General features: G+C 51.7%; 1 protein-coding gene across 2 annotated transcripts in view; it reads left to right on the forward strand.

Moving 5' to 3' along the window:
* Positions 1-5,908: 5,908 nt before the first annotated feature.
* PIAS1 (protein inhibitor of activated STAT 1) overlaps positions 5,909-25,972 on the forward strand; it is a 73,475-nt gene continuing 53,411 nt past the window's right edge. For both annotated transcript variants that reach the window (XM_071568388.1, XM_071568390.1), the window contains exon 1: positions 5,909-5,940. In XM_071568388.1, coding sequence (XP_071424489.1) covers positions 5,917-5,940 — 24 coding nt within the window. In that variant the 5' untranslated portion in view covers positions 5,909-5,916. The remainder of the gene's footprint in view (positions 5,941-25,972) is intronic.

Here is a 25,972-nt window from a genome sequence, read left to right on the forward strand (position 1 = left end):
TTACAAAAACCAGTTTTAATCAGAATGGAAGAGTTTATCACAAATTATTTTTATTTATTTTATTGCCCCAGACTTTGTTTATTGAGCATTATTTAGTGTCTGTAGAAAGTAACTTGCACGTTGCAATGTTACAAAAATCACTTTTAATTGGAATAGAAGAGTTTATCCCAGATTATCTTAATTTATTTGTTTTAATTGCCCCAGACTTTGTTTATTGAGCATTATTTAGTGTCTGTAGAAAGTAACTTGCACGTTGCAATGTTACAAAAATCACTTTTAATCAGAATGGAAGAGTTTATCCCAGAGAAAACCTGGATTTGTTGGTGCTGTCAGTCTGCACAGTGCAATTCAAAGCCCACCTCACCTCTCTGATTTAGCACCTTGATCACCTTTATTTATTTTTTTTGGAAATAGTTGTAGCTTTTTGTAGTTTTCTCTCCTCCTGTTCGAGCAGTTCTTGGCCATTTTCAAGCTTCTGGAGGATCTGATGCCCCAGGTTTGGACATGGCACTTCTCAGTGGACCAGCCCCATCCTGTTCCTGCTGCTTTTTACTCCTTCCTTTACTCCATCCACACATTATGGGTGCTAATGACAAAAAACCCCAATTGTGATTCATGGAAATGGAATTTTGTTGACCAGAAATGTGGATTTAACTGGGCCAAAGGAAATGCTTTTCCAATTGTAGATGAGTATCTCAGGAATGGCCAATTCTTCGCAGAGAATGGACTAGTCCAGTTCTAATTAAATAAAAAAAAATAATAACAAAAGAAACAGATCACAATGTGAGAGCCCAGAGAAAAGGTACAGACAGGAGTAGATCCACTCAGGAGTGGCAGGAAAAGGCACTGAGGGATTTTAGGGGGGTGAAATGAAGTGTGTGCAAGGCCAGGAGGGTGTTTGCTCCTGTACAAAACCAGCTCCCCACGACATAAAACTCCTCCTGGAATCCTGGAATGGTTTGGGTTGGAAGGGCCCTGAAAGCTCATCCCATTCCAGGCAGGATTCAGGGATGTTGGGGTGGGAAGGATGAAGGAATGGATGGAAAGAATGGGCTGATTGTTGTGCCCAGGACTATTGTCTTGCAGCTGCAGGAGCAGGGGAGGCAGAGGGAGCTTGGAATGTGCAATTCCAGGCAGGGAACACAATCCACAGGGCATTCCAAAATCAAGGAGTGCCATTGGAATTTAGATTTGTCAAAGGTGCAGCGGGGGAAGAGTTTGTGGCCATGGCAGGGTTTGAGTCCTCAGGGTGGGAAATGGCATCGGGTGAGGGCAGAGAGAAGGGAAGTTGGTGCTGGAGAACTGAAACAACAGGAAACACGAAAGGGAGCTGGGATGGGTCACACTGAGACACTGCAGGTGTAATTACAGGTTGCAATCACTCGTTTGCATGTGCTTTCCATATTGCAAGGCATGGTTGGAGCAGCAGAGCTGAGGATGTCACACCAACATCAGCCAAATGGCCCAGGACCTTCCCTAATTTAAGATTTGAGGTGATTTTCTCCCCCTCTGGGAATTTAAAGAACTCAGGCAGCAAAGATGCAACGAAACTTTCTTTTCTAAGGAAGTAGCAACCTTTGTTTGGGCCAAATTCATGAGATGAGGTGACATAACATGATATAATTTAGTGTGATATTGCTGTTGGATGTGGATTTTGGGGAGATGTACCAGCCAAGGCCAGTCACTCCACAGCATGTCCAGCAGTGCCACGTGTGTTGCTAATTAAAAATGGACTTGTTTTGTCACACATATTTGCTACTCCATTTTCTACAGATGCAGCCAAAGCATTTCCACTGAAATGGGATTTCCTTCTGTCCCCCAGAAAAGGCTCTTTCAGTGACACATCCAAATGTTTTTACGCCTCCAACAACCTCAGGAATCAAAGACAATTTCAATGGTGGGGTCATGTTTTCTCTCAGGAAATAGGAATTGAGAGTCTATCCCGAAATAATTTGTATTCAGGATCACAAATGCCCCCCAGTATTTTGAGCAGAGAGTAAGTTTGGACTATCAGACAAAGGGGGAAAATCCTTGGAGACTCAGACTAATGAAAACAATCTGTTGGTAGAAAAATTGCATATCTGTTTTAAAAATATTATTGTGGCTGAACATGGTTTTAAGCAAAGAAGTTACATGACATAATCTTTTTTTTTTTAAAGTTACAGAAGAGGAAAATGGAAGAAATGGGGCTTGGAAGTAGATTCTCCAGTCATTTATTCTACTGAGATATGGCCAAAAGGGGGAAAGGAACTTTTAAAAATTGGGAATTGAAAATAGCAAAATTCTGAATGGTTTGGGGAAATCCTGATCTTTCGTGTTCTCCCCTCCCAAGGGGTAAAAGGAAAAGCCCTGGAGTTGTAGCTCAGAAGCAGCACAACTGGAAGGCTGTTTGGGGGTATTTTTACCTACTGCAGTTGCACCCCAGGTATGTCCTTTTGAAATCCTGACAGATCTGAGTGTTGCCATCACAGCCAGAGCTGCAACAACTGGGAGCACCTCTGGAAATCACAGTGTGTTGACAAAGGCTTTTCTTGGCAATAAAGCATCATCTGAGACTCAGGAGCAGAGAGGAACAAAATTTCATTACATGTAAATAATAGTCTAAAAATAGAAGCCCAGAATGTTTTTCTCATTAAGTTCCTTCTTCATCCTAAACTACACTCTGCATTTAAAAATAAGTGACTATCAAAAAGTCAAAGCTGCAAAATAAAGGGCCTGGCTGAGCTCTGTCTGTAGAAACACCGACAGTATTTAGGGAGAAGGGTTTTAACCCAAATTCTCTGTATCCTCTGCTTTAGTTCACTTCTTCATTTTAATGCAGCCAAAGACATTCTCAGGCTGTTTTATTTAAGGCAAGTTTGGAAAGAGGACGCTGTGGTTTATGGCCATGTGTCTGTCAGCTCTGATGGTGCCATGCCATGATTTGGCAAACACTCCAGGCACTTGCCCACATCCCACTGGGGCTGGGAGGGAGGGAGGGAGCAGAGGACAAGCTGCCTCATTCAGGGGAAAAAATTAAGAGAAATCCAACAGGGTTTGTCTTGATACAATTAGAGACCTTTCTAGGCAGATTCCTGAAACCAGACACAAACTCCTCGATCCTGTTGGATTGGGATCATTAAAGGTATTAATAATTTCCAATCAAGGGTTCTAAACTGGGCTGGTTCAGGCCACTGAAATAGAGGAGCTCATTGTGGTCCCCGTGAGTGTTGTGGGGAGTCACCTGCATTTATTTCTCTGCTCTCTTTGCCAGAGCAGCCCCTGCTCAGCCCTCCTCACACCCAGGACTCACAGAGAACCCCAGTGCTCTTCTGATTGCTGCTCATTTCCTGAAGGCTCCATCTGATGTGCTGGGCAGTGAGGAAATCCAGGAGAACAGAGGGAATATTGGGATATCTGCAATGGGAACAGGGAGTGGGCACAGCCTGGGGGTGAAAGGGGAGTCCCAGAGAGGAGCCACCTGCATTTGCTGTGCCTGGGCTGGAGACCAAGGTGGGGAACGTTTCTGGGAGAAATGCTGGGAAATGGAAAGATTGGGAAGAGATATGAGTTGTTCTCTTTGGTCAGGGAATCAGGATGGATGGATGGATGGGTGGGTGGGTGGATGGATGAGGGATGGATGGGGGGATGGATGGGTGGATGGATGGATGGATGGATGGATAGATGGATGGATGGATGGATGATGGATGGATGGATGGAGGGATGGATGGATAGATGGATGGATGGATAGATGGATGGATGATGGATGGATAGATGGATGGAGGAATGGATGGATGGATGGATAGATGGACAGACGGATAAAATTTTTTTCTATCAATAAACAGGATGGTATCAAAGAGCTACCCACTAGCAAGACATTGGACACCCCTCTCCCATTCTCTCTCAATGCACAACACTGAATTTTCAGTCGTGGGTGACTCCTCGGGCTCTGTGGGATACGTTATAACTCTGCAGTACCCAGGAGTGATCTCCTTACCACAGATTCCTTTGGTGGCTTCCAACTCACTTTAATCTCTAGAGGGGAGACATTAATGCTTTTTATTTCTTGTAATGTACAGAATGTAAGAGCTGGATTTTATGGCAGCTACGGACAAGAAGGACATTTTGTCTCTATTCTGTGCACTCGGGTGAAGGCCCAGTGAATGGTGATCTGTATTTACAGAGTAACACACAGGTAAAAAGAAGCTAAATAAAGCCAAAATGATTAGAATACTCCTGTTTGACCAGCCCAGCTTCACACCCGGTGCCATCATCCTGCCAGGCAGCCATTTGGACATGCATTTCCCCCTCTGTGTGACCGGCTCTGCTGCTGGAATAACCCACGGTTTGCTCAGAAGGGGCAGCTGTGGGGCCCGAAGGCTCCTCAGAACACCCACCCTGCTGCTCCTCGGCAAGGGCAAAGCCCGGGCCAGCTCAGGGTGATTCCCTGGACTTTTCTGCAGAAGCCCAGAGCAACAGAACTTGTATTTATACAACTCCTCACTGCCCGCTGGTGCAGACGAGTGGCCGGAGGGTTCCCGTCCCCAAGGGCCGAGCGCCGCGGGTGGAGCAGCGGGAAGAGGAGACGGAAATTCCAGTTGGAATCAGCCCGTGTGTCCCCGCTCCGGGGCTGCGGGGGCCGGGGTGGGCATCGGGGGTGGGGACCGAGGGGATGGCCAGGGAGGGACCAGAGCTGGGGACCGGGTGCCACTCGGGGCTGCCTCAGGAGGCTCTCGGGGCCCGCGGAGCTGCTGGGGAGGGATCCAGAGTCACTCCGAGCCCGTGGGGCTGCCCGGGAAGGGACTGGGGGCAGCTCCGGGCCCGCCTGAGGAGGAACTCGGGGCCCGCGGAGGGTCCGGGATCCGCTCGAGGCCCGCGGGGATAGCCGGGGAGGAACCGGAGGCCCCTCAGTGCCCGGGGGGCTGCCCGAGTTGGGCCCCGATCCCGCCCGGCTCTCCCCGATCCCTCCCGGCTCTCCCCGAGCTGGGCCCCGGTCCCTCCCGGCTCTCCCCGATCCCAGGCCCGATCCCACCCGGCTCTCCCCGAGCTGGGCCCCGATCCCTCCCGGCTCTCCCCGATCCCGCCCGGCTCTCCCCGAGCTGGGCCCCGATCCCTCCCGGCTGTCCCCGATCCCAGGCCCGATCCCGCCCGGCTCTCCCCGATCCCGCCCGGCTCTCCCCGATCCCAGGCCCGATCCCGCCCGGCTCTCCCCGATCCCGCCCGGCTCTCCCCGATCCCAGCCCCGATCCCGCTCGGCTCTCCCCGATCCCAGGCCCGATCCCAGGCCCGATCCCGCCCGGCTCTCCCCGATCCCAGGCCCGATCCCTCCCGGCTCTCCCCGATCCCTCCCGGCTCTCCCCGATCCCAGGCCCGATCCCTCCCGGCTGTCCCCGATCGCAGGCCCGATCCCGCCCGGCTCTCCCCGATCCCAGGCCCGATCCCGCCCGGCTCTCCCCGATCGCAGGCTCGATCCCTCCCGGCTCTCCCCGATCCCAGGCCCGATCCCGCCCGGCTCTCCCCGATCCCAGGCCCGATCCCTCCCGGCTCTCCCCGATCCCGCCCGGCTCTCCCCGATCCCAGGCCCGATCCCTCCCGGCTCTCCCCGATCCCGCCCGGCTCTCCCCGATCCCTCCCGGCTGTTCCCGATCCCAGGCCCGATCCCGCCCGGCTCTCCCCGATCCCGCCCGGCTCTCCCCGATCCCTCCCGGCTCTCCCCGATCCCGCCCGGCTCTCCCCGATCCCGCCCGGCTGTCCCCGATTCCTCCCGGCTCTCCACGATCCCAGGCCCGATCCCTCCCGGCTCTCCCCGATCCCGCCCGGCTCTCCCGGGGCTCCCGCACAAAATGGCGCCGCGATTCAAACGCGGGCGCCGCGCGCGGGCGGGGCGGGGGGGGGCGGTGTCCCGGCGGCGCTCAGCGCGCCTGCGCCGGACGCAAGATGGCGGACAGTGCGGAACTAAAGGTAAAGCGCAGCTCTGGGTCCCCCCGCGGAGCCGCCGCGGCCGCGCCGGGCCGGGCCGGGCCGGGACAGGACGGGACGGGCCGGGCGGGGATGGGGCACCCGCGGGGCTCGCCGGGGCGGCCCTGCAGGGAGCGGGGCCGAAGGGACGGGCGGCGCGGGCGCGGTGCGGAGCTGCCACCCCTGGCCGCCCCCCCTCCGCCGGCCGCGCTCGTCGGGGCAGAGCGGAGATCCCGGGCCAGGCTGGGCTGGGCCGGGCCGGGCTGGGCTGGGCCGGGCTGGGCTCGGGGCAGCGGCCGGGGCAGCCCCCGCGCGGTGCGGGCGCGGCCGCGGCGGGACACGGAGCGCGGGGCTGGCTGCGAAGTTTGCGGGAGCGCGCAGGGGGTGACAGTGCGGGCACCGCCACCCCCGGGACAGCCCGAACCGCCCGGACGGGGAGCGGGGCTGAGCCCCACCGAGCACGGACAGCGGCGCTTCGGCTGCCCCGCAGCCTGGGGGGAGCTCCGGGGAGCCCCCGAGGGGCCGGGAGTGCGGGGGGCAGACCCGGGGGATGTGCGAGAGGGGCCGGGGCTGCGGCCCGGGGCAGCTCCGGGGGATCCTCCGGGAGAGCCGGGGGTACGGGGGGTGCGCGGGGCAGCTCCGGGAGGGGCCGGGGGTGCGCAGGGCAGCCCCCGGAGATGTGCGAGAGGACCGGGGGTGCGGCCCGGGGGATACTCCGATAGGGGCCGGGGGTACGAGGGGCAGCTCTGGGGGATGTCCCGGGAGGGACCGGGAGGGGCCGGGGATGCGGGGAACAGCCCCGAAGGAGGTGCGGGAGGGGCCAAGAAGGGCCGGGGGTGCGCGGGGCAGCCCCGGGGAGCCCCGAGGGATGTGCGGGATGCTCCGGGAGCCCCGGGGGATGATCCAGGAGGGGCCGGGGGTGCGGGGACAGCCCCGGGGGATGCTCCAGGAGGAGCCGGGAGATGCTCCGGGAGCCCCGGGGGCAGCTCCGGGACAGCCCCGGGGGTGCGGGGGTAGCACCGGGGAATGCTCCGGTAGGGGCCGGGGGTGTGGGGGCAGCCCCGGGGGATGCTCCAGGAGGGCCGAGGGATGCTCCAGGAGGGCCGGGGGTGCGGGGGCAGCCCCGGGGAGCCCCGAGGGATATGCGGGATGCTCCAGGAGGGCCGGGGGATGCTCCAGAAGGGCCGGGGATGCGGTGGCAGTCCCGGGGGATGTTTCAGGAGGGCCGGGGGTGCGGGGGCAGCCCCGGGGAGCCCCGAGGGATGTGCGGGATGCTCCAGGGGGGCCGGGGGATGCTCCGAGAGCCCCGGGGGCAGCTCCGGGAGCGGCCGGGGGTGCGGGGGCAGCCCCGGGAGCCCCCGAGCGATGTGCGGGGTGCTCCAGGAGGGCCGGGGGATGCTCCAGAAGGGCTGGGGGTGCAGGGCAGTCCCGGGGAGCCCCGAGCGATGTGCGGGATGCTCCAGGAGGGCCGGGGGATGCTCCAGGAGGGCCGGGGGTGCAGGGCAGCCCCGGGGAGCCCCGAGGGATGTGCGGGATGCTCCAGGAGGGCCGGGGGATGCTCCAGAAGGGCCGGGGGTGCGGGGCAGCCCCGGGGAGCCCCGAGGGATGTGCGGGGCAGCCCCGCCGAGCCCCGGCCGCCGCTCCGCCCCGGGCCAGCGCCGCGCAGTTGGCGGGGACTGCTCCGCTGTGCCTCGGGATTTGGGGCATTGCAGCACTGGGGCACCCGCGCTGTACACGCGCTGAAATCCCTGGAGGGCCCCCCAGGAAACTTTGGCATCACTCGGAGGCGTGTGCGGGGCCCGAACGCACCAGCAGGGCGGTTGGTGGGGCGAGTTTGGGAGTTCCATCACGACTGTCGCAGGGTCGGGACTCACCCGAAGTCTGGAGTTAATGCAGGGAAAGACACAGATCTGGGATGAAATGTGGAATCTAAATACGGGGTATGTGAAGTATGACTAAGGAAATACTTTTTGTGTCTCCCCAGAGGTTCAGGAGGGCTCAGGTTTCTGGGTGTCAAAGGTACGGGGCACTTTCATTTTTGGATGCTCAGGGTGCTGTCAGGAGGTGAAGGAGTGAAACCTTGAGCGTGTCCAACTCCTCTAAACCCTCCTGTGGCCACAGTTTTTCAGGGGATTTTAGGCAATACTGTATTGCTGTGTTGTCCCTATGTCGTTTTCCTTTCCAAATAACAAGGTAAAGGGCTGGGATGTGATTCCAGTGCTCAACTTCTGTTAATTTTAGGCTGGCAGATGGAATGGTGTGTTTTGGGAGCTCCCTCTGAGGGGTTTGTGTGATGCCTTTATCAGCCAGACTCACCGAAATGGAGTTACAGGAGGGGAGTGATGAGGACTAAAGCCATTTTTCTGGGTGTGTGTTTAAATGGCAGGATGGTGGCCAAGGGGCAGGGCTGAAGGGCAGCATTTTGCTGTGAAAATTGACAATTTATTGGTCTTGGGGGCTTTGAAACCTGAGGTCTGTGCTCCATCAGGCTGGAGGGGGGACTGTCCTCTTGTCTTTCTCTGCAGCTTCACAGGTGGGTCTTCCATGGAGCTGTTTCTGTGTCTGCTCCTTGTCCTTCTCTGAAAGTTCCTTATTACGAACTATGAGAGAGAAATCCCAATTTTTTTAATTAATTTTTCTTAAAGTCCTGCTGCTGCCTGAGTGCTTTGGGGACTCAATGCCAAACTGAGTGTTTTATTCTCAGTTTCCCTTTGCTGCTCAGGACAGTGGCACTGACAGGTTGGGACTGAAGGATTTTACTGCCTTCTGGGAAAAGTTGATTTTTTTCCCATGGCCATGGGGGGGACTTGGCATAAAAAAATGGTTATTTCATAAATCCATACTTTGAAAACTTCAGTGCATTTTTTTTACAAATTAAAAAGGGTGTGTGGGTGGGTCCTGCTCTGCCAGGAGGGGGAGAGGGGACACAAATTCCTGCTTAGGGTTGTCACAGGGTGGTGGTTTTCCAGCAGCTCAGGTTGGAGGGGCTGGAGAAGGTGAGGGATCCATGGAAAAATGTGGCTCATGGAAAGTTGTCACATCATCCTTGGGGCCAGTGGGAATGTTCTAAGCAGGAGTGAATCCTCAGAAAAGTTTGGAAGTTGGAAGGTTCCTCAGGGAGGGTTTGTGATTAACACTCTGCTGTTTAAAGAATGACCAGCAAATTCCTTTAATTTTCTTTTTCTTGCTAAAACCTTCTATGTTTCTCCTCTGGTTAATTAACAAATAGCATTAATTTCAGCTTTTAGTGACCTTTAGAAATTAAAATCCAATGTGATAGTTGTGCAGTGACTCTCTTGCCTTGCCAGAAACAGTTTGTCAGGAAAAGTTGGGCAAGTTTCTAAAACTTTGGAGCCTTCCCATGTAACAAACTGTGTAACTTTGCACGGGTAACTTGGGGAATGTGATAAGATGGGTGGAACTGCCACAGCAAAACTGAAGTTCTTGCTCCCTCCAGAAAAACTGTGGTCAGTCTGACCTGCCATCATTTTTCGTGGAGTTTTAAATAATAAAAAAGCTTTTTTTGTAATGTCTTATCTTGCCATAATCAAGAATATTTCCCTTTTTTTTGCCCCATTTTGTCCTATTGGGGGGAAAAAAAAATCAGATAAGGTCAAACCTACTTTGCAGCTCCCAGACTTGTGAGGTTACTGAATTCTTTGGTCCTCTGGAAGGTTTGGATAAATTGAACCAGTATGTTTTCATTTCTGCTGCTGAAATCAGGTACCTGGAAAGTCTGTGGAGTTCTCCATAGGCTGAGGCATATGTGAATTTTCCTGATCTTAATTACTATTCCTGTATAATTGCACCCAGTCTCTAATTTATCTCAAGGTAAGCTATTTAAAGCTCTTTCTAATTGGAAGGAGTATACTTGAGTGATTAAATCTTTCCTTCAATATTTCTTACATCTCTTTAAATTGGTTATTAGATTGTTGTGATCTTTGCCTTCCACTCAAGACTTTTGGAAATCATTACACAGTTTGCAATAATCAATTCAATTACACATGGATCAAAGAATGGAAAAGAAAAGCTTATGTTCAAGTATTGTCATTCTTGATACTGTCCTAAGGAGCTGGTTTGGAAAGCACATGCTGGGAGGTTTCCTCCTTTGTTCTCTCTCCTTTTCAGAAAGTGCCTTTGGGGATTGAAGAGATCCCTGGTGTGTTTCTTGTTAGACACAATTTATACTTGGGGGGAAAAAAAAAAAGTGAGCCAAGAGTTTGAATGAAAATTCATAAAGGCATTTCCACACAATGCTGAGGAAAACAAACCAATTAGAAAGATCCATTTGGGAAATGCCCTTTCCCCAAATGCAGGGAGGCAGTTTTGGAGGGGCACAGGTTGGTGGCACAGCAAGTGGATCTCTGGAATGGCACCCTCAGTGCTAATAAGAAGAATGTACCAGTTTGAGTGTTCAATTAGAATTTTCCTCCTCTGTATTAGGAGCTATTTTTGCCTAATCCCTGTCTGAGTTGCTGTGGCTCTGTGTTTCTGTGCTTAAATAAATATAAGCTCCTTGTCATTGTTACCTGAGGCTGGGGATTACTTTGCTTTCCTGCTGCAGTTTGGTGGGTGCCATCCCTGTGTCTGTAACTGTGTTTTGGTGCAGGTATCACGTTTTAGCCCCTGGGATTGCAGATATCAGGGACAGCACAGGCAGCTGTGCATGGCAGAGCCCAATCCATAACCCTTCTTTATGGGCAATAAACCCAGATTGCTGTTGTGCCCTTGGCAATGCAGGCAGAGCATGCTGGATAACCCTCAGCACCACTGGGGCATTCCTGGAGGGAATTCCTGGGGGGTCTGGGCAAGTGGAGATCATGTTTGATGCCACTTGGGAGGAGGAAAGGAGGAAAGTGTGAGAAAGAGCATTTCATAGTAGATCTTTGTAATGGGTTTGCAGTTCATTTTGCTTTAGGAGTTACAGTGAAGGGGTGAGAAGGTCAGGAGGGGGTAGAAGGTGCATCCTGTTTAGCTTCACTCCATGAGAAAAGTGTTTCCTCGGGGTGGGTGAGTTCTCAGGACTGCCTGGCCATTGATAAAACCATTTCTGGATCAGACACACAAGGCAAACAGTTCAAAGCATCCCATGGAACAGGGTGTGGGGAGTTGGGTTACCTTCAGATATTGAAGTTATTTTTAGGATGCAGCCGACTGCTCTGGTTTCTATGGTTTATGGGCTGACCTGCACTCACACAGGGCACAGGGAGAAGTGCAGACCTGTCACTAGTCTCTGGCACCGTGGGCTGCAGTTCCTGGAACCTCTTCTCACATCCCATCATTTTTCTCTTAGTGCCATTATGGTGAAAACCAAAGCAGAACTTCCAAACACTTGAGATGTGAGAGCTGCCTGTAATTGCTGTGAGATCCCCCCAGCCCTGTCCCACCTCTGGGTGCCTCACTGATGCCTCTCTCCAGAGCACCTCCCGTGCTCCTGGTTTGTCCCAGGGCTTGGAGGGACTGGGAGCTCAGCCCCAGGCTCAGGGGGTGTGAGGGACTGGGAGCTCAGCCCCAGGCTCAGGGGGTGTGAGGGACTGGGAGCTCAGCCCCAGGCTCAGGGGGTGTGAGGGACTGGGAGCTCAGCCCCAGGCTCAGGGGGTGTGAGGGACTGGGAGCTCAGCCCCAGGCTCAGGGGGTGTGAGGGACTGGGGGCTCAGCCCCAGGCTCAGGGGGTGTGAGGGACTGGGAGCTCAGCCCCAGGCTCAGGGGGTGTGAGGGACTGGGAGCTCAGCCCCAGGCTCAGGGGGTGTGAGGGACTGGGAGCTCAGCCCCAGGCTCAGGGGGTGTGAGGGACTGGGAGCTCAGCCCCAGGCTCGGGGGGTGTGAGGGACTGGGAGCTCAGCCCCAGGCTCGGGGGGTGTGAGGGACTGGGAGCTCAGCCCCAGGCTCGGGGGGTGTGAGGGACTGGGAGCTCAGCCCCAGGCTCGGGGGGTGTGAGGGACTGGGAGCTCAGCCCCAGGCTCGGGGGGTGTGAGGGACTGGGAGCTCAGCCCCAGGCTCGGGGGGTGTGAGGGACTGGGAGCTCAGCCCCAGGCTCAGGGGGTGTGAGGGACTGGGAGCTCAGCCCCAGGCTCAGGGGGTGTGAGGGACTGGGAGCTCAGCCCCAGGCTCAGGGGGTGTGAGGGACTGGGAGCTCAGCCCCAGGCTCAGGGGGTGTGAGGGACTGGGAGCTCAGCCCCAGGCTTGGGGGATGCTCCATCACCTTCATTGGGCTCTGCTGGAACTACTGAATTTGAAGCAATAGGCCCTTGGTTGCTGTGAATAAACATTTTGAAAGGGTTACTTTTTGGATCACTCCAATCCCAGAGGATTTGTGGCTGGGAAATGGATTGGATCTCTTGTGACTTTTCTCCTCTGGATGTTTGGCCCTTTGGCTCCAGAAAGAAAGAATTCCACCTGAAGTTGCCCCAGAAATGTCTGTTTCCTTTTGCTGCTGTGCCTCCACTGTGGAAACTTTGGCTTTGATGAAGGATGTTGCAGGTGCCCTTCTCATGGAGGGCTTTATCCCCCTCCATAGAAAGTACTCAAAGCCTTCTGACAGTTCCAGGGAAGGAGGAAAATGTGGCTTTTATGTTAAAAACTTGTTGGTAAATACCTTGTGTGTCCTGTGCAGTGCAGCCTGTGCTGTCCCCCTTCCTCTGATCACAGGATTGTGGCTGCAGAAATGTCTGTCCTGTTCCTGAGGGAATGCCCAGTTTGGGGGACTCCTGGGACAGGTGGGCAGCTGCATTTTGGAATCCTGATCAAGCTCAGGTATCGATTGTCTCGTTGCTCTGTTGCTATTCCAGCTCTTTACAGACCAGTCAATGCCAGGAGTGCTGGTTTGTGCTTTTTAAAGTGAAGATGATTGGATTTTATGCTGCAGAAATTGCACACAGAACCTTCAGTAGTAATCTGTTCATGAAAACAAATGCCTTGCTTAAAAGCAGATTTTTTTTTTGCTAGGGAGGAGGAATGAGGAGGAGAAAGGAGCTTCCAAAGGGTGCTCAGTTCTGTAATTTTGCTCCATGCCATCAAAGCCATTCTGAACGTGGAGGCACTGCCATAAAATGTGGCTATTTCAAAGCAAATTAAGAGCTTTGGGGCTACAAGAAAAACTCCAAGGTATTAAACCTTTGAGAATATATGGGGTTGAAGATGTGGCCAGGAGATGTCAGTTTTATCTGGCCTTGTTCTGGTCACCCAGATTTTCAGTGGCAGCCAGAACCACATTAAACCAGGTAAGAGTTTGTTATTATTGTCCCAGTGCTGTGCCACAAACCTTTGGGTTGTCAGCTCTTCTGCCTGTTCTGTGAGGCTCCTGCAGCTGTGCTGATCCAGGAGTTTGTCAGCAGTTTGCTTCATCTTGTTCTCCTTTGGGATTAGGGCTGGCTGTGGGTGTGCCTGTTGGGGCGTGCCCGTGGCGTGTTGGGGCGTGCCCGTGGCGTGTTGGGGCGTGCCCGTGGCGTGTTGGGGCGTGCCCGGGGCGTGTTGGGGCGTGCCCGGGGCGTGCCCGTGGCGTGCCCGGGGCGTGCCCGTGGCGTGTTGGGGCGTGCCCGTGGCGTGTTGGGGCGTGCCCGGGGCGTGCCCGTGGCGTGTTGGGGCGTGCCGCCCCCGTCGCGTGTGTCGTCGTGGCCCCCCCGTGGCGTGTGTCGTCGTGGCCCCCCCGTGGCGTGTGTCGTGGCCCCCCCGTGGCGTGTGTCGTGGCGCCCCCGTCGCGTGGTGTGGCGTCCCCGTCGCGTGTGTGGTGTCCCCGGGCAAACACTGGAGGGACAGTGGAGTGCTCTGTGAGCTTTGTGTTGAGGGCCAGGGCAGAGCAGGAGGCAGCACAGGGTGGGTGTTGTGGGCTTGTCTGGGACACGTGAAACACAGAAATGAAAAGCCAGTCTACAATTAGACCAGAGGTCAACCTAAGCTTGACCTTCGTGTCTATAGGAGATGATATACAGGAGATTTATATAGGAAGTGGCATGATAATTAATGGCCAAGGAAGAGGAGCCTTTTGAAGCCATTGCTTGGTAAGAACAGAGCCCTGGGCTGGGCAGCAGAGCAGAGACTCCGTGGGCATGTGGGAGTTTGTTTAGCACTGGGGATGGAGAGCAGGGAGCAGTTCCCTGCAGGTGCCACACTGGGCTGAGCTGAACACACATGGACAAATGTGGGGGAGTTGTGCCCCCTCCTGCTCCTGCCAGCCCTGCCTGGGCTGAGGGAAACTCCACTGCCACCTTCCATCCCACAGGGACATCTGACAGTGGGAGGGGAAGGGGCAGTGTCAGTCCTGCCCTGCCTCGGGGCTGGCACACCCCCAGCAGCTGTTCCTTAGCAAACTGAGCAGCATCCCTGGCTCTCTGTGGGTGTTTTCTCCCCGTGCCCTGTTTATCCTGAGTGCTTTTCCCCCAGTTTCCAGCCCTGATAGGATTTGTCATGCTAAATTCTTCAGAGTTCAGTGGGACTCTCCTGTGAACTTTTCATGGTGTTACTTTCAGTTTGACACCTCCTCCCTCCCTTGATCCTGACCATACATAGATCATTTGGTAATTCTGGTTGGAAGGGACCGTGGGAAATCTCCAGTCCCAGTTCCTGCTTGAAGCAGGATCAGCTCTGAGGTCAGAACAGGTTACTCAGGACTTCACCCAGTTTGGTGTGTGAAACCTCCAAGGATGGAGGTGGCACCACCTCTGTGGGCGACCTCTTCCACTGCTCAGCTGTTCCCATGGTGAAAACAGGGTTGGTTTGGGGTGTTGTTCATATCCCTCCTGAACCTCTTGTTTCAGTTGTGCCTTTGTCTCACGTCCTTCTGCTCTGTGTGAAGGTCGTGGCTCTGTTTCCTGGGTGGCCTTTCCACACTGGAAGGTGCCATGGGCTTCCTCCAAAGCCTCCTCTTCTCCAGGCTGAATTAGCCCTGTCCCCTCAGCCTCTCGCTGCACCTCTCATCTTTGGCAATGAGATACCAGCAGCTTGCTTGGGAATGGGATTTGGGCAGCTGATTCCATGCCATGATGGAGTTCTTGAGGAGTTTTTACTCCTGAGGGTTTGTGTTAGTGGAGATGGATTTGAAAATCCTTCACACCCTCAGCAATGTGCAAAAGTAGTTCTGAAACTGTCCACTGATATCAGTGAAAAAGGTGGAAATGGCTTCAGAAAATTAAATTTCATAAGCAGTGTGAGGGGAGAAGGTGACAGGCAGGAGATGGCTGTCACCAGGATGGGTGACCCCAGGAGGCTCCTGGATTGGATGGGTGACCCCAGGAGGCTCCTGGATTGGATGGCATGACACAGGATGGGTGACACCAGGAGGCTCTGTAGGATTGGATGGCATGACACAGGATGGGTGACACCAGGAGGCTCTGTAGGATTGGATGGCATGACACAGGATGGGTGACCCCAGGAGGCTCCTGGATTGGATGGGTGACCCCAGGAGGCTCCTGGATTGGATGGCATGACACAGGATGGGTGACACCAGGAGGCTCTGTAGGATTGGATGGCATGACACAGGATGGGTGACACCAGGAGGCTCTGTAGGATTGGATGGCATGACACAGGATGGGTGACACCAGGAGGCTCCTGGATTGGATGGGTGACCCCAGGAGGCTCCTGGATTGGATGGCATGACACAGGATGGGTGACACCAGGAGGCTCTGTAGGATTGGATGGCATGACACAGGATGGGTGACACCAGGAGGCTCCTGGATTGGATGGGTGACACCAGGATGGGTGACCCCAGGATGGGTGACACCACGAGGCTCCTGGATTGGATGGGTGACACCAGGATGGGTGACCCCAGGAGGCTCCTGGATTGGATGGGTGACCCCAGGATGGGTGACCCCAGGATGGATGACCCCAGGAGGCTCCTGGATTGGATGGGTGACCCCAGGATGGGTGACCCCAGGATGGATGACCCCAGGAGGCTCCTGGATTGGATGGCATGACACAGGATGGGTGACACCAGGATGAGTGACACCAGGAGGCTCTGTAGGATTGGATGGCATGACACAGGATGGGTGACCCCAGGATGGGTGACCCCAGGATGGTGACCCCAGGAGGCTCTGTAGGATTCCTGTCCAGTTTGAAGCCTGGGATACCGAGCTCTCCTGCTCTTTCCTCCCCTCCCATTAAACACCTGGTTATAAAGCAAATGCAGAACTGAGCTCAGCCTCCTCCTTGCTTGGTTGCAGCACCTGAAGATGCATCTTTGTTGTCACAGCCATTGGAGTGTGCAAACATGTGATAAATGTTCTCAGAAGTTTGTGTTGGGCAGGAATTCAGGGTAACCTTTGGGCAGAGCTGAGATTAGAGGCCTGGTTTTTGTAAACCAGGTTTATCCTTGGTAAAACCCAGTTCTCTATTCTAGTCTTGATCGTTGGAAGGGCATCTCACCTTGTTTGTGTGGTGGCAGTGGGTGAATTTCACTGTCCAGCCACGTGGAGAAATCTCCTGTCCCTTGAAGGGGGTCAGTTGGATGAAGATCCTTCAGTGTTGGAACTTCTTGTTTACCTTCATTTAATGCCTTCTGCAAGATGTTCCCCCTGCCCTCAGACTTTATAAGCTGCTCTGTTCAGCTTTTCAACTGAAAAATGTTTCATTAACATGCAAAGTAGAATATAGGATGGTTTGCTGGGCTGTTCAGCATAAGTGCAGCTCTCTATTATTATTATTTTTTTAAAGCAGAAGCCAAATACAGTCGGGATGGTGTGTTTGGTTCAGGTAAAATCTGATCTGAACTGAAGTGTGCTGTAAAAAGTTGTGGGGATGAGAATGTTTTCTGACATCCATTCCTCGTGTTGTTTCTCGAGTCTCTCTCGACAAAATGATCTCACTCCTGTGCAGATGTTGGATCTTGTTTCCCTGGTGCAAAATAAGAGTCTTTGGAACGGCCCAAGTATTTGTGCAGATTTCCAGCTCATTGGGAAAGCTGTTGGAGGCAGCTCTGCTGGGGCTGGGAGAGCACCTGTAAATGTGCAGCTCCAGGGTGGAAAAGGAGGGGCAGACACCAGGCTGTTCTTTGGTGGGTTCTGTGTTGATTTATCAGCATCTCTCTGTGAATCTGCTGAGGCCACTCCATGGCAGGGCTTCAGTTCTTTAAAAATCAAGAATCAGAACTGTTGTTGGTTTGAATTGCAAGGATTTTAGATAATATTTTTCTAAAGGGTGTACACCCAGGGCTTTATTCAGTTCAGTTCTACTCTCACCTCTTTGCTGTTCAAATTTGAGAAGTAACATTTTTATTCAAGGCTCTTGATGATGTCACTTGGGCTTCTGAAGAAATGGCTAAAAATAAACGTGTTATAAACTGATTTTTAAGAAAGTCAGAGTAGCTGTGGTGGTTCAGACCAAGGTACAGCTTCCAGAAGTGAGTGAGGAGGGAAAAGCACCACCAGGGCACAGTGTGAGAAGCAGCTGTCCCCTCCCTGCAGTGTTCTCCTGGTCTGCAGCCACTTTCTGCCCTGTCCTCTGCATCCAGTGGGGCCACAGCTGGATGAGCCAGAACGAATCTGTTTCCCAAGTGCCTGTCTGGGTTTCTCTGGAACCTTTATAGCCTTGTTTTGTGCTCAGTGTTTTGGTGGGGATTTGTGTTCTGCTCTTTGCTGCACGAGGACCCTGCTCCTTTCCTTGGAGCCTGGTTCCATCCAGCTTCATCCATGGGCCTCTACTGCAGGATGGAGGAGGCTGAACAGTTGATCCCTGGCCAGGCTCCTTGTGCTGCTCGTGGTTTTATAGATTGCATCATATTTGTCCCCATGTCTTCTATTTTTAGGTTGGAAAGTTTTGGCTTTGGCTGTTTATTCGTTAGGGAAGTGTGGTGGAGTTGTGCCCATCCTTTGGTGGAGTCGTTGCCCCCGCCCCTTTTTGGTGGAGTCGTTGCCCCCGCCCCTTTTTGGTGGAGTCGTTGCCCCCGCCCCTTTTTGGTGGAGTCGTTGCCCCCGCCCCTTTTTGGTGGAGTCGTTGCCCCCGCCCCTTTTTGGTGGAGTCGTTGCCCCCGCCCCTTTTTGGTGGAGTCGTTGCCCCCGCCCCTTTTTGGTGGAGTCGTTGCCCCCGCCCCTTTTTGGTGGAGTCGTTGCCCCCGCCCCTTTTTGGTGGAGTCGTTGCCCCCGCCCCTTTTTGGTGGAGTCGTTGCCCCCGCCCCTTTTTGGTGGAGTCGTTGCCCCCGCCCCTTTTTGGTGGAGTCGTTGCCCCCGCCCCTTTTTGGTGGAGTCGTTGCCCCCGCCCCTTTTTGGTGGAGTCGTTGCCCCCGCCCCTTTTTGGTGGAGTCGTTGCCCCCGCCCCTTTTTGGTGGAGTCGTTGCCCCCGCCCCTTTTTGGTGGAGTCGTTGCCCCCGCCCCTTTTTGGTGGAGTCGTTGCCCCCGCCCCTTTTTGGTGGAGTCGTTGCCCCTGCCCCTTTGGTGGACATTTCCACTTCTAATATGTGTATATATATTTCTATATATGGTTTTTTTTTAAGGTGAGACTGCCCAACCCAGTGCAGTTGGAGAGCTGGGTGAAGCAGGGGTTTATAGAGCCTGCAGTGATTCCTTCTTTGCTCTCTGTTCCCTTCCTGATGATTTCTCGCACTGATTTGTGTGTTTGCTGCTCAGCCCGTGTTTCCAGCTGGGTGTTTATTCTGGGTCCAGGAGTTGCCCAGGATGGCAAAGGTCACCCCGAGCCCCTCTCAGTGTGTGGGCAGCTCGGCCTGGCTGCTCTTCTGCCTCTCCCACAGCCATCCCTTGGTGGAACTGCAGCATCCCTGAGCTCTCCCACCTCCCCTCCATCCTCCCACCAGTCCCAGCAGCAGCACCTTGGCCGTCCTGCTGCTCCCCTGCTTGTCTGGGCTGTCAAGGAACAGGTTAAGCTGCCCATGCCAGCCCAGAGCTCCAGCACGGCCCTCCCCTATTGTTTGCTCTTGGTTGGTAACACAAGAACTTTGAATAGCAACTAAGGAGCCGTGGCCCGGGTTTGTTTTCTTTAAGAAGTGGTTCCTGCTGCAAGAACACCGGTGTGTGCAGCCTGGGTTTGCAGATTGCCTCTGACCTGGGGGATTCTGTTGTTTTTAAACACACGGAGGACTCGGAGGCGGTGCCAGGCTGTGTTAAGGGGAAGCAGAGATGTGTTGGGACTTGTTTCCTCTCTTCAGTTCACTAGAAAACCTCTGTCAAATGTCTTTGTTTTTCACAGAGTTTGATAAAGGGCTTGAGTAAATAGTTGATTGGCTGCATTGACTCCCTGGGCCCACACGGGACTGATCTCTCGATTCATTTTTATTTTCCCCCCAATATTATTGTTTGTAGCAGAGGAGCTGAGCAATGTTGGGAAGCAAAACAACACTCCCAACATCCATCCCTGGAGTGGAAGCTCTGTGTTGTTACCCAGTGAGTGTATCAGGAGGCACAAAGGTGAAGACTCTTCATACTAAACCCAGAAAATGCTTTATGTTGTTGTCAGACCCTAAACAATCCCCCAGCCCTGAGCCTTTGGCCTGTGAAGGTAAAAGGGACAGGCAGAGTATAAATTAATGAACATGTGAGAGTCATTCAAAGGACATTAATGAGCTGCCAAAGGCTTGTGTATATGCAAATTCCTATTCAGGGTGGGATTTGGATGAGTGCATTAATGAGGTGGGGCAAGAGTTTGGGCAGTAAGGATGAAAGGGAGCAGTGACTGGAGCAGCTTCCTCCCTGTGCCTGGAGAGTGGGCTGGGAACTGGGGGGAGACAGGCTTGGAAAAGGGAGGGAGTGCTGTCTGTGCAGTCAGTGCTGCAGGAACACCTCACCTCTGCTGGGCTCCCTGCTCAGGATTGCCAGGGAAGTCTGAGCTTTGCCAGCAGAGTTCTCTTGGGCAGCTCTCTCAGTCCTGGCTGTTCTTGTGGCTGAAGCCAAGTGAAATCAGTATCATTCTTGGAGTTTCCTTGCAATGGTTTTCATGCATTTTAAATCATAGGTGTGGCTGAAACTTGGCTTATAAACCCCCTCATTCCATCAAGCAGTTTGTTTCCATGCAGGGCAGGGGTTATTGTGGGAATAGTGAACTGGAGTCAGTGAGAAAAATGGTGTCTGAAGGATGAGGTAGTGGGAGAGGCTCGGGGTGTCAGGTTGATGGCACTGGGAGAAGAAATATCCCCTTCCCACTGAGCAAGTGTCCCAGTGTGTGTCCTCAGCACGTGCCAGAGGGACTGGGGGATGTTTCTGTAGGCCCTGTCTGTGCTCTGTGTATGTGGGCCAGGAAAATATTGCATAGGGAATATATATATATATATATATATAGCTTTCTAACTCACTGCATGCTTGAGCCTATAGGTAACACTGCAGCTAATACATAGAAAAATGCAGTTTTGTGGCCTGGACAAGCTCTGGGAGATGGAAGGACAGGGCAGCCTGAGTTCTGGGGGTTTGGAGCAGCTTTGATCAGCAATAGGCCAAGGGGGCACGATGGGCTCAAGCTCTGCCAGGGGAAATTGAAGTGGGAGAGCAGAAAAAAATCCTTTGCAGAGAGAGTGCTCAGGGATTGGAATGGGCTGCCCAGAGAGGGGGTGGATTCCCCATCCCTGGAGGTTTTTCAGCTGAGCTTGGCCGTGGCACTGAGTGCCATGATCTGGTAAAGGGGCTGGAGTTGGACCAAGGGTTGGACTTGATGATCTCAGAGGTCTTTTCCAACCCAATCCATTCTGTGATTCTGTGATAATGCTGGTGAGGGGACTGGAGCACAAGTGCTGTGGGGAGAGACTGAGGGAGCTGGGGGTGTTCAGCCTGGAGAAGAGGAGGCTCAGGGCAGAGCTCATCACTCTCTACAACTCCCTGACAGGAGGTTGTAGCCAGGTGGGGGTTGGTCTCTTCTCCCATACAACTGTCAGTAAGACAAGAGCACATGACCTTAAGCTCTGCCAGGGGAGGTTTAGGTTGGATATTAGAAAGAAATTCTTTGCAGAGAGAGTGCTCAGGGATTGGAATGGGCTGCCCAGAGAGGGGGTGGATTCCCCATCCCTGGAGGTTTTTCAGCTGAGTTTGGCCGTGGCACTGAGTGCCATGATCTGGTAAAGGGACTGGAGTTGGCCCAAGGGTTGGACTTGATGATCTCAGAGGTCTTTTCCAACCCAGTCCAGTCTGTGATTCTATGGATGTGGCACTGAGTGAGAATCCACCATGTCTTGATCCAATCCCACTGTGATCACCAGCCCAGGGCACTCCGTGCCCTGGGCTGGTGATCACAGTAGGGTTGGATCAAGGGTTGGACTTGATGATCTGGGAGGTCTTTTCCAACCCAATCCATTCTATGATTCTGTGATTCTAAGCACTAAAACTTTACTATTAATTAGCTGCAAATGAGAGGACACTTCAGAATATGAGATTACACAGTCAAATACATCCAAACCATCAACTTTCCCCCCCCCCCCCCATTTGTCCTATTTTCTGGGATGCAGCACAGGAGACAGATGACATCATCACTGACTGTTATTCTGGTATCTCCAACAGTTTTAATTAAGAATCATATTAAATGTGGATCCTGACTAGAACAGCAGGGTGACACCAGTACATAATTGAATCTCATTTCCCTGAAAAGTAACCAATCCCTGGGCTGATGCCCCAAGAGAGGGAAAACTGGAATTAGCAGCTCACAACTCTCACTTAAAAAAAAAAAAAGTAAAATTTACAGGGAAACATTAATGTTTTCTTTCAGACTTTGAAGCAAAATTCCCTTTTGAGAGATGTGGTGCCAGGGTTGGTGAACTGGCTGTAACCCAGGGCCAGCAGCAAAGAACAACACTGGGGAGGGGGCAAGGGAGGAAGGGAGGGAGAACAGGAAAATCAGGAGACAAGATAAAACATCAGGTATGAGAAATAATAATTTATCATTCAGAGAAAGCCTTTTCCAAAAGAAATAATTCTGCTGATAACAAATACCCACGAAATACACTGGTCAAATATCCCATTCCCTTCTAATACTGGTCCACTGAGAATAATAATTTAATACTACTAACAATTAGTCTTAATTGCTATCACAGAAATAAGAGATGGAGCCAAAAATTCCCACTGTGTCAATAAACTGAAAAAAAACATTCTATCAAGCAGAGTAGCATCTGCAGAGTCCTTTAAAAAAAAACCCAAAAAATAAAGACAAGAAAAAGGAAAAGCTGATCATTCTGCATTTATTTCATAAGGTCTTCAACCCATGTATAGGAATTATGTCAGGAAGCCAAAGCACACAGTTCTTTTTAAGCAGTCATAGAGCAGAAAGTCATCAAAATGAATTAAAAGTTTAAACAATATTAAGATATTTTCTTTATGCATTCCATTTTTTACTATATTTCACCAAAGAATCTGCACATCTGAAATGTTTTTCCAGCATGCAGTGGGTGTAAGGAGAATTAGTACCCTTTTATATGTTACAGAACAGGGTTTTGGGCTCCAGCCCCAGGAAACAGCATTCCCATGTTTGCAGCACTCTGGAATTCTTTATTCCCAGGATAGCACAGAATATGCTGTTGGAAGGGACCCACAGTGAGCACTGAGGGAACCCTGAACCCTGCACAGGACCAGCCCCAAGAGTCCCACCACGAGCCTGAGAGAATTAACATTTTAAATCCCATATTGAGGTAGGTCAGTTTTAAAACATGTTTCATTATGAATCAGTAGCTGGAGGAACAGAACTGCAGTGCTGGCAGTGCAGCCAGAGGTGGAAATGCTGGCACTGAGAGGTGCCTGTCCCATCAAACCCTCCCTGTGCAGGGAGAGCTCAGCCCCCTGAGCTCCCACGGAGAGCTCAGCCCCGTTCCCAGCCAGGCAGATTCAGGATCCTGGGTCAGGCAGGGAATGGGACACGGATCACTCCTCTGCCTGCTGCTCCCAGCACTCCTGAACCAGTGGGACTGTCAGGAATCACAGGAATTCCATCCCAAGCAACAGCACAGGCTGGAAGGAGAACAGCAGGCACAGCCTGAATGCCAATCCCGGGCACAGAGAGAGGGAAAGGAGGAAGTGCAGCCCCTCCTGCCTCCCAACCCTCTGGCTTCTCCCACTGTGTCCAAATGCAAGAAGATGACAGAATAACAGGGGAGGAAGCAGATCTTCCTGCTTTTCTTCAGCATTCAGTGAGGATAAAGAAAACAGTTTGGAATGACATGTGCAGCCAGAGGCACAGTGGGAGGATGCACCTCAGGCATGGCCTGAACTCCTGACAAATCATAGAATGGATTGGCTTGGAAAAGACCTCCGAGATCAGCAAGTCCAACCCTTGATCCAACCCCACTGTGATCACCAGCCCAGGGCACTCAGTGCCCTGGGCTGGTGATCACAGTGGGGTTGGATCAAGACATGGTGGATTCTCACTCCGTGCCCTGGGCTGGTGATCACAGTGGGATTGGATCAAGACATGGTGGATTCTCACTCAGTGCCACATCCACAGAATCACAGACTGGATTGGGTTGGAAAAGACCTCTGAGATCATCAAGTCCAACCCTTGGTCCAACTCCAGTCCCTTTACCAGATCATGGCACTCAGTGCCACGGCCAAGCTCAGCTGAAAAACCTCCAGGGATGGGGAATCCACCCCCTCTCTGGGCAGCCCATTCCAATCCCTGAGCACTCTCTCTGTAAAGAATTTCTTTCTGCTCTCCCACTTCAATTTCCCCTGGCAGAGCTTGAGCCCATCGTGCCCTCTTGTCCTATTGCTGAGTGCCTGGGAGAAGAGACCAACCCCCACCTGGCCAGAACTTCCCTTCAGGCAGTTCCAGACAGTGCTGAGGTCACCTCTGAGCCTCCTCTTCTCCAGGCTGAACACCCCCAGCTCCCTCAGCCTCTCCCCACAGCACTTGTGCTCCTGTCCCTCTTAACTAACTCTTCAGCACTGGGTGGTAACTTATGGCATGTGGGGAATAAATCTCTTTGCAAGAAATAAAGATTTTTTCTTTTAAATCTAGGAGGAAAACCTGCATCTATTATGGCAATAATTTGTTTTAATCCAGCAGTGCTTGAGTAACACAGAGGAATAGTCAGTAATGCCCGTTGGTGCTGTAGGGATTTAAAGAACTGATGCAAGCAAAGACAAACCCTGGGTGAGGAATGTGGGCCTTGCTGCTGAGAGGCTGGAGCTGCTCCTGGGAGCTGCCTCTCTGTGCAGGCACATTCCCTGAATTCCAGGTGCCTTCTTCTCCAGCTTTCCCTCAAAGGTGACTCACAAAAGCTCCATGTGCTCCATGCAGGTATTTGAGATACTCAGGAAGTAACTCGGGGTCTTTCTCTGGTGTTCTGCTGAGAAAGGGTGGCTGAAAGGTTCTCATTTTACAGATTCTCTGTGTGCAAATCCCAAATCAGAGGGTTTGTTACAATTTATTTCGTGTTAATTGTATGTTTTAAAGCATTTTTTTTAAACCATTAAGGGAGGGGGAAATAAATGTGTGTTTGTGGCTTCCAGAAGTGGAAACTTCTTGGTCCTGTCCTTTTTTTTGGTAGGAAGAGACAATCTTTCAGCTTACTCCTGATTTTGATTTCTTTTTTCTTTTTTCTTTTTTCTTTTTTCTTTTTTCTTTTTTCTTTTTTCTTTTTTCTTTTTTCCTTTTTTCTTTTTTTCTTCCTTTTTTCCTTTTTTCCTTTTTTCCTTTTTTCCTTTTTTCCTTTTTTCCTTTTTTCCTTTTTTCCTTTTTTCCTTTTTTCCTTTTTTCCTTTTTTCCTTTTTTCCTTTTTTCCTTTTTTTCCTTTTTTCCTTTTTTCCTTTTTTCCTTTTTTTTCTTTTTTCTTTTTTTCTTTTTTTTCATTTTTTCATTTTTTTCTTTTTTTTTTTTTGGTAGGAAGAGATAATCTTTCAGGTTACTCCTGATTTTTTTTTTTAATTTTTTTTTGTAGGAAGAGACAATCAGGTTACTCCTGATTTTTTTTTTTTAATTTTTTAAAAATTTTTTTGTAGGAAGAGACAATCTTTCAGGTTACTCCTGATTTTTTTAAAATTTTTTTGTAGGAAGAGACAACCTTTCAGGTTACTCCTGATTTTGATTTCTTTTTTTTCTTTTTTTCTTTTTTCTTTTTTTCTTTCTTTTTTCCTTTTTTCCTTTTTTCTTTTTCTTTTTTCCTTTTTTTTCTGTTTTCTTTTTTCTTTTTTCTTTTTTCTTTTTTTTCTGTTTTCTTTTTTTTCTGTTTTCTTTTTTCTTTTTTTCTTTTTTTTTCTTTTTTCTTTTTTTTTCTTTTTTCTTTTTTTCCTTTTTCTTTTTTTTTTCTTTTTTCTTTTTCTTTTTTTTTCTTTTTTTCTTTTTTCTTTTTTTTTTCTTTTTTCTTTTTTCTTTTTTTTTCATTTTTTTCTTTTTTTTTTTATAGGAAGAAACAATCTTTCAGGTTACTCCTGATTTTTTTAAAATTTTTTTGTAGAAGAGACAACCTTTCAGGTTACTCCTGATTGCTGTAGAAGTTGTTCTATTCTGATTATACCACGTTATTTGTCACATTCTAACAGGCCACGGTGAGTTCAGGAAGCTCTTTGAGCAGTGTCTGTGCCACTGCAGGTTATTGCATAGAACTGGCTCTCCTGGCAGCCAGAAAGGCTTAGTCCAGCCTAAGAGCATTCCTAATAGAAACTAAATTTATCTGGCAATGACCCCCTGCCAAAGAGCTGGAGATCGTTGTCTTCCCTCTCAGCCTCAGGTGGGAGCGGTTTGTTTGTGGAGGGCTCCTTGTTTTGTGGGCTGGGATTGTCTGCGCTGGGATTTCTGCAGCCCTGCCCTGGAAATGGTGGGAGCGCAGGAAATAATTCCCATCTGGGAGAGAATCCTCCAGGGACAATTAAGCTGGAGCGTGGCTGAAAAAACCTGGAGTCTCCCAGCCCCGATCTGGAGATTACTGCAGTGTCAGGAACCTGATTTAATAGTAGGGTAATGATGGAGATCACCTGGTGGGGAAGGTCCCTGGAGAGCCGTAAAACTTTCGTTAGGGATTAAGGGAAAATGTGCCTGGCTTTAAATCAGACACGGCGGAGACCCACGAAGGGCTCGGCAGCCTCTGCCACAAATCCCTCCTGCAGTGAGTGCCCCAGTGGCTCTGCCCCGCTGGTGGGATCCTGCATTTAACATCGGAAAGCAAAACAGCCCCCGGGTTTGTGTTCAGACA

Source organism: Pithys albifrons, chromosome 13 (assembly GCF_047495875.1).
Source record: "Pithys albifrons albifrons isolate INPA30051 chromosome 13, PitAlb_v1, whole genome shotgun sequence".
In the NCBI taxonomy this organism is placed as follows: domain Eukaryota; kingdom Metazoa; phylum Chordata; class Aves; order Passeriformes; family Thamnophilidae; genus Pithys; species Pithys albifrons.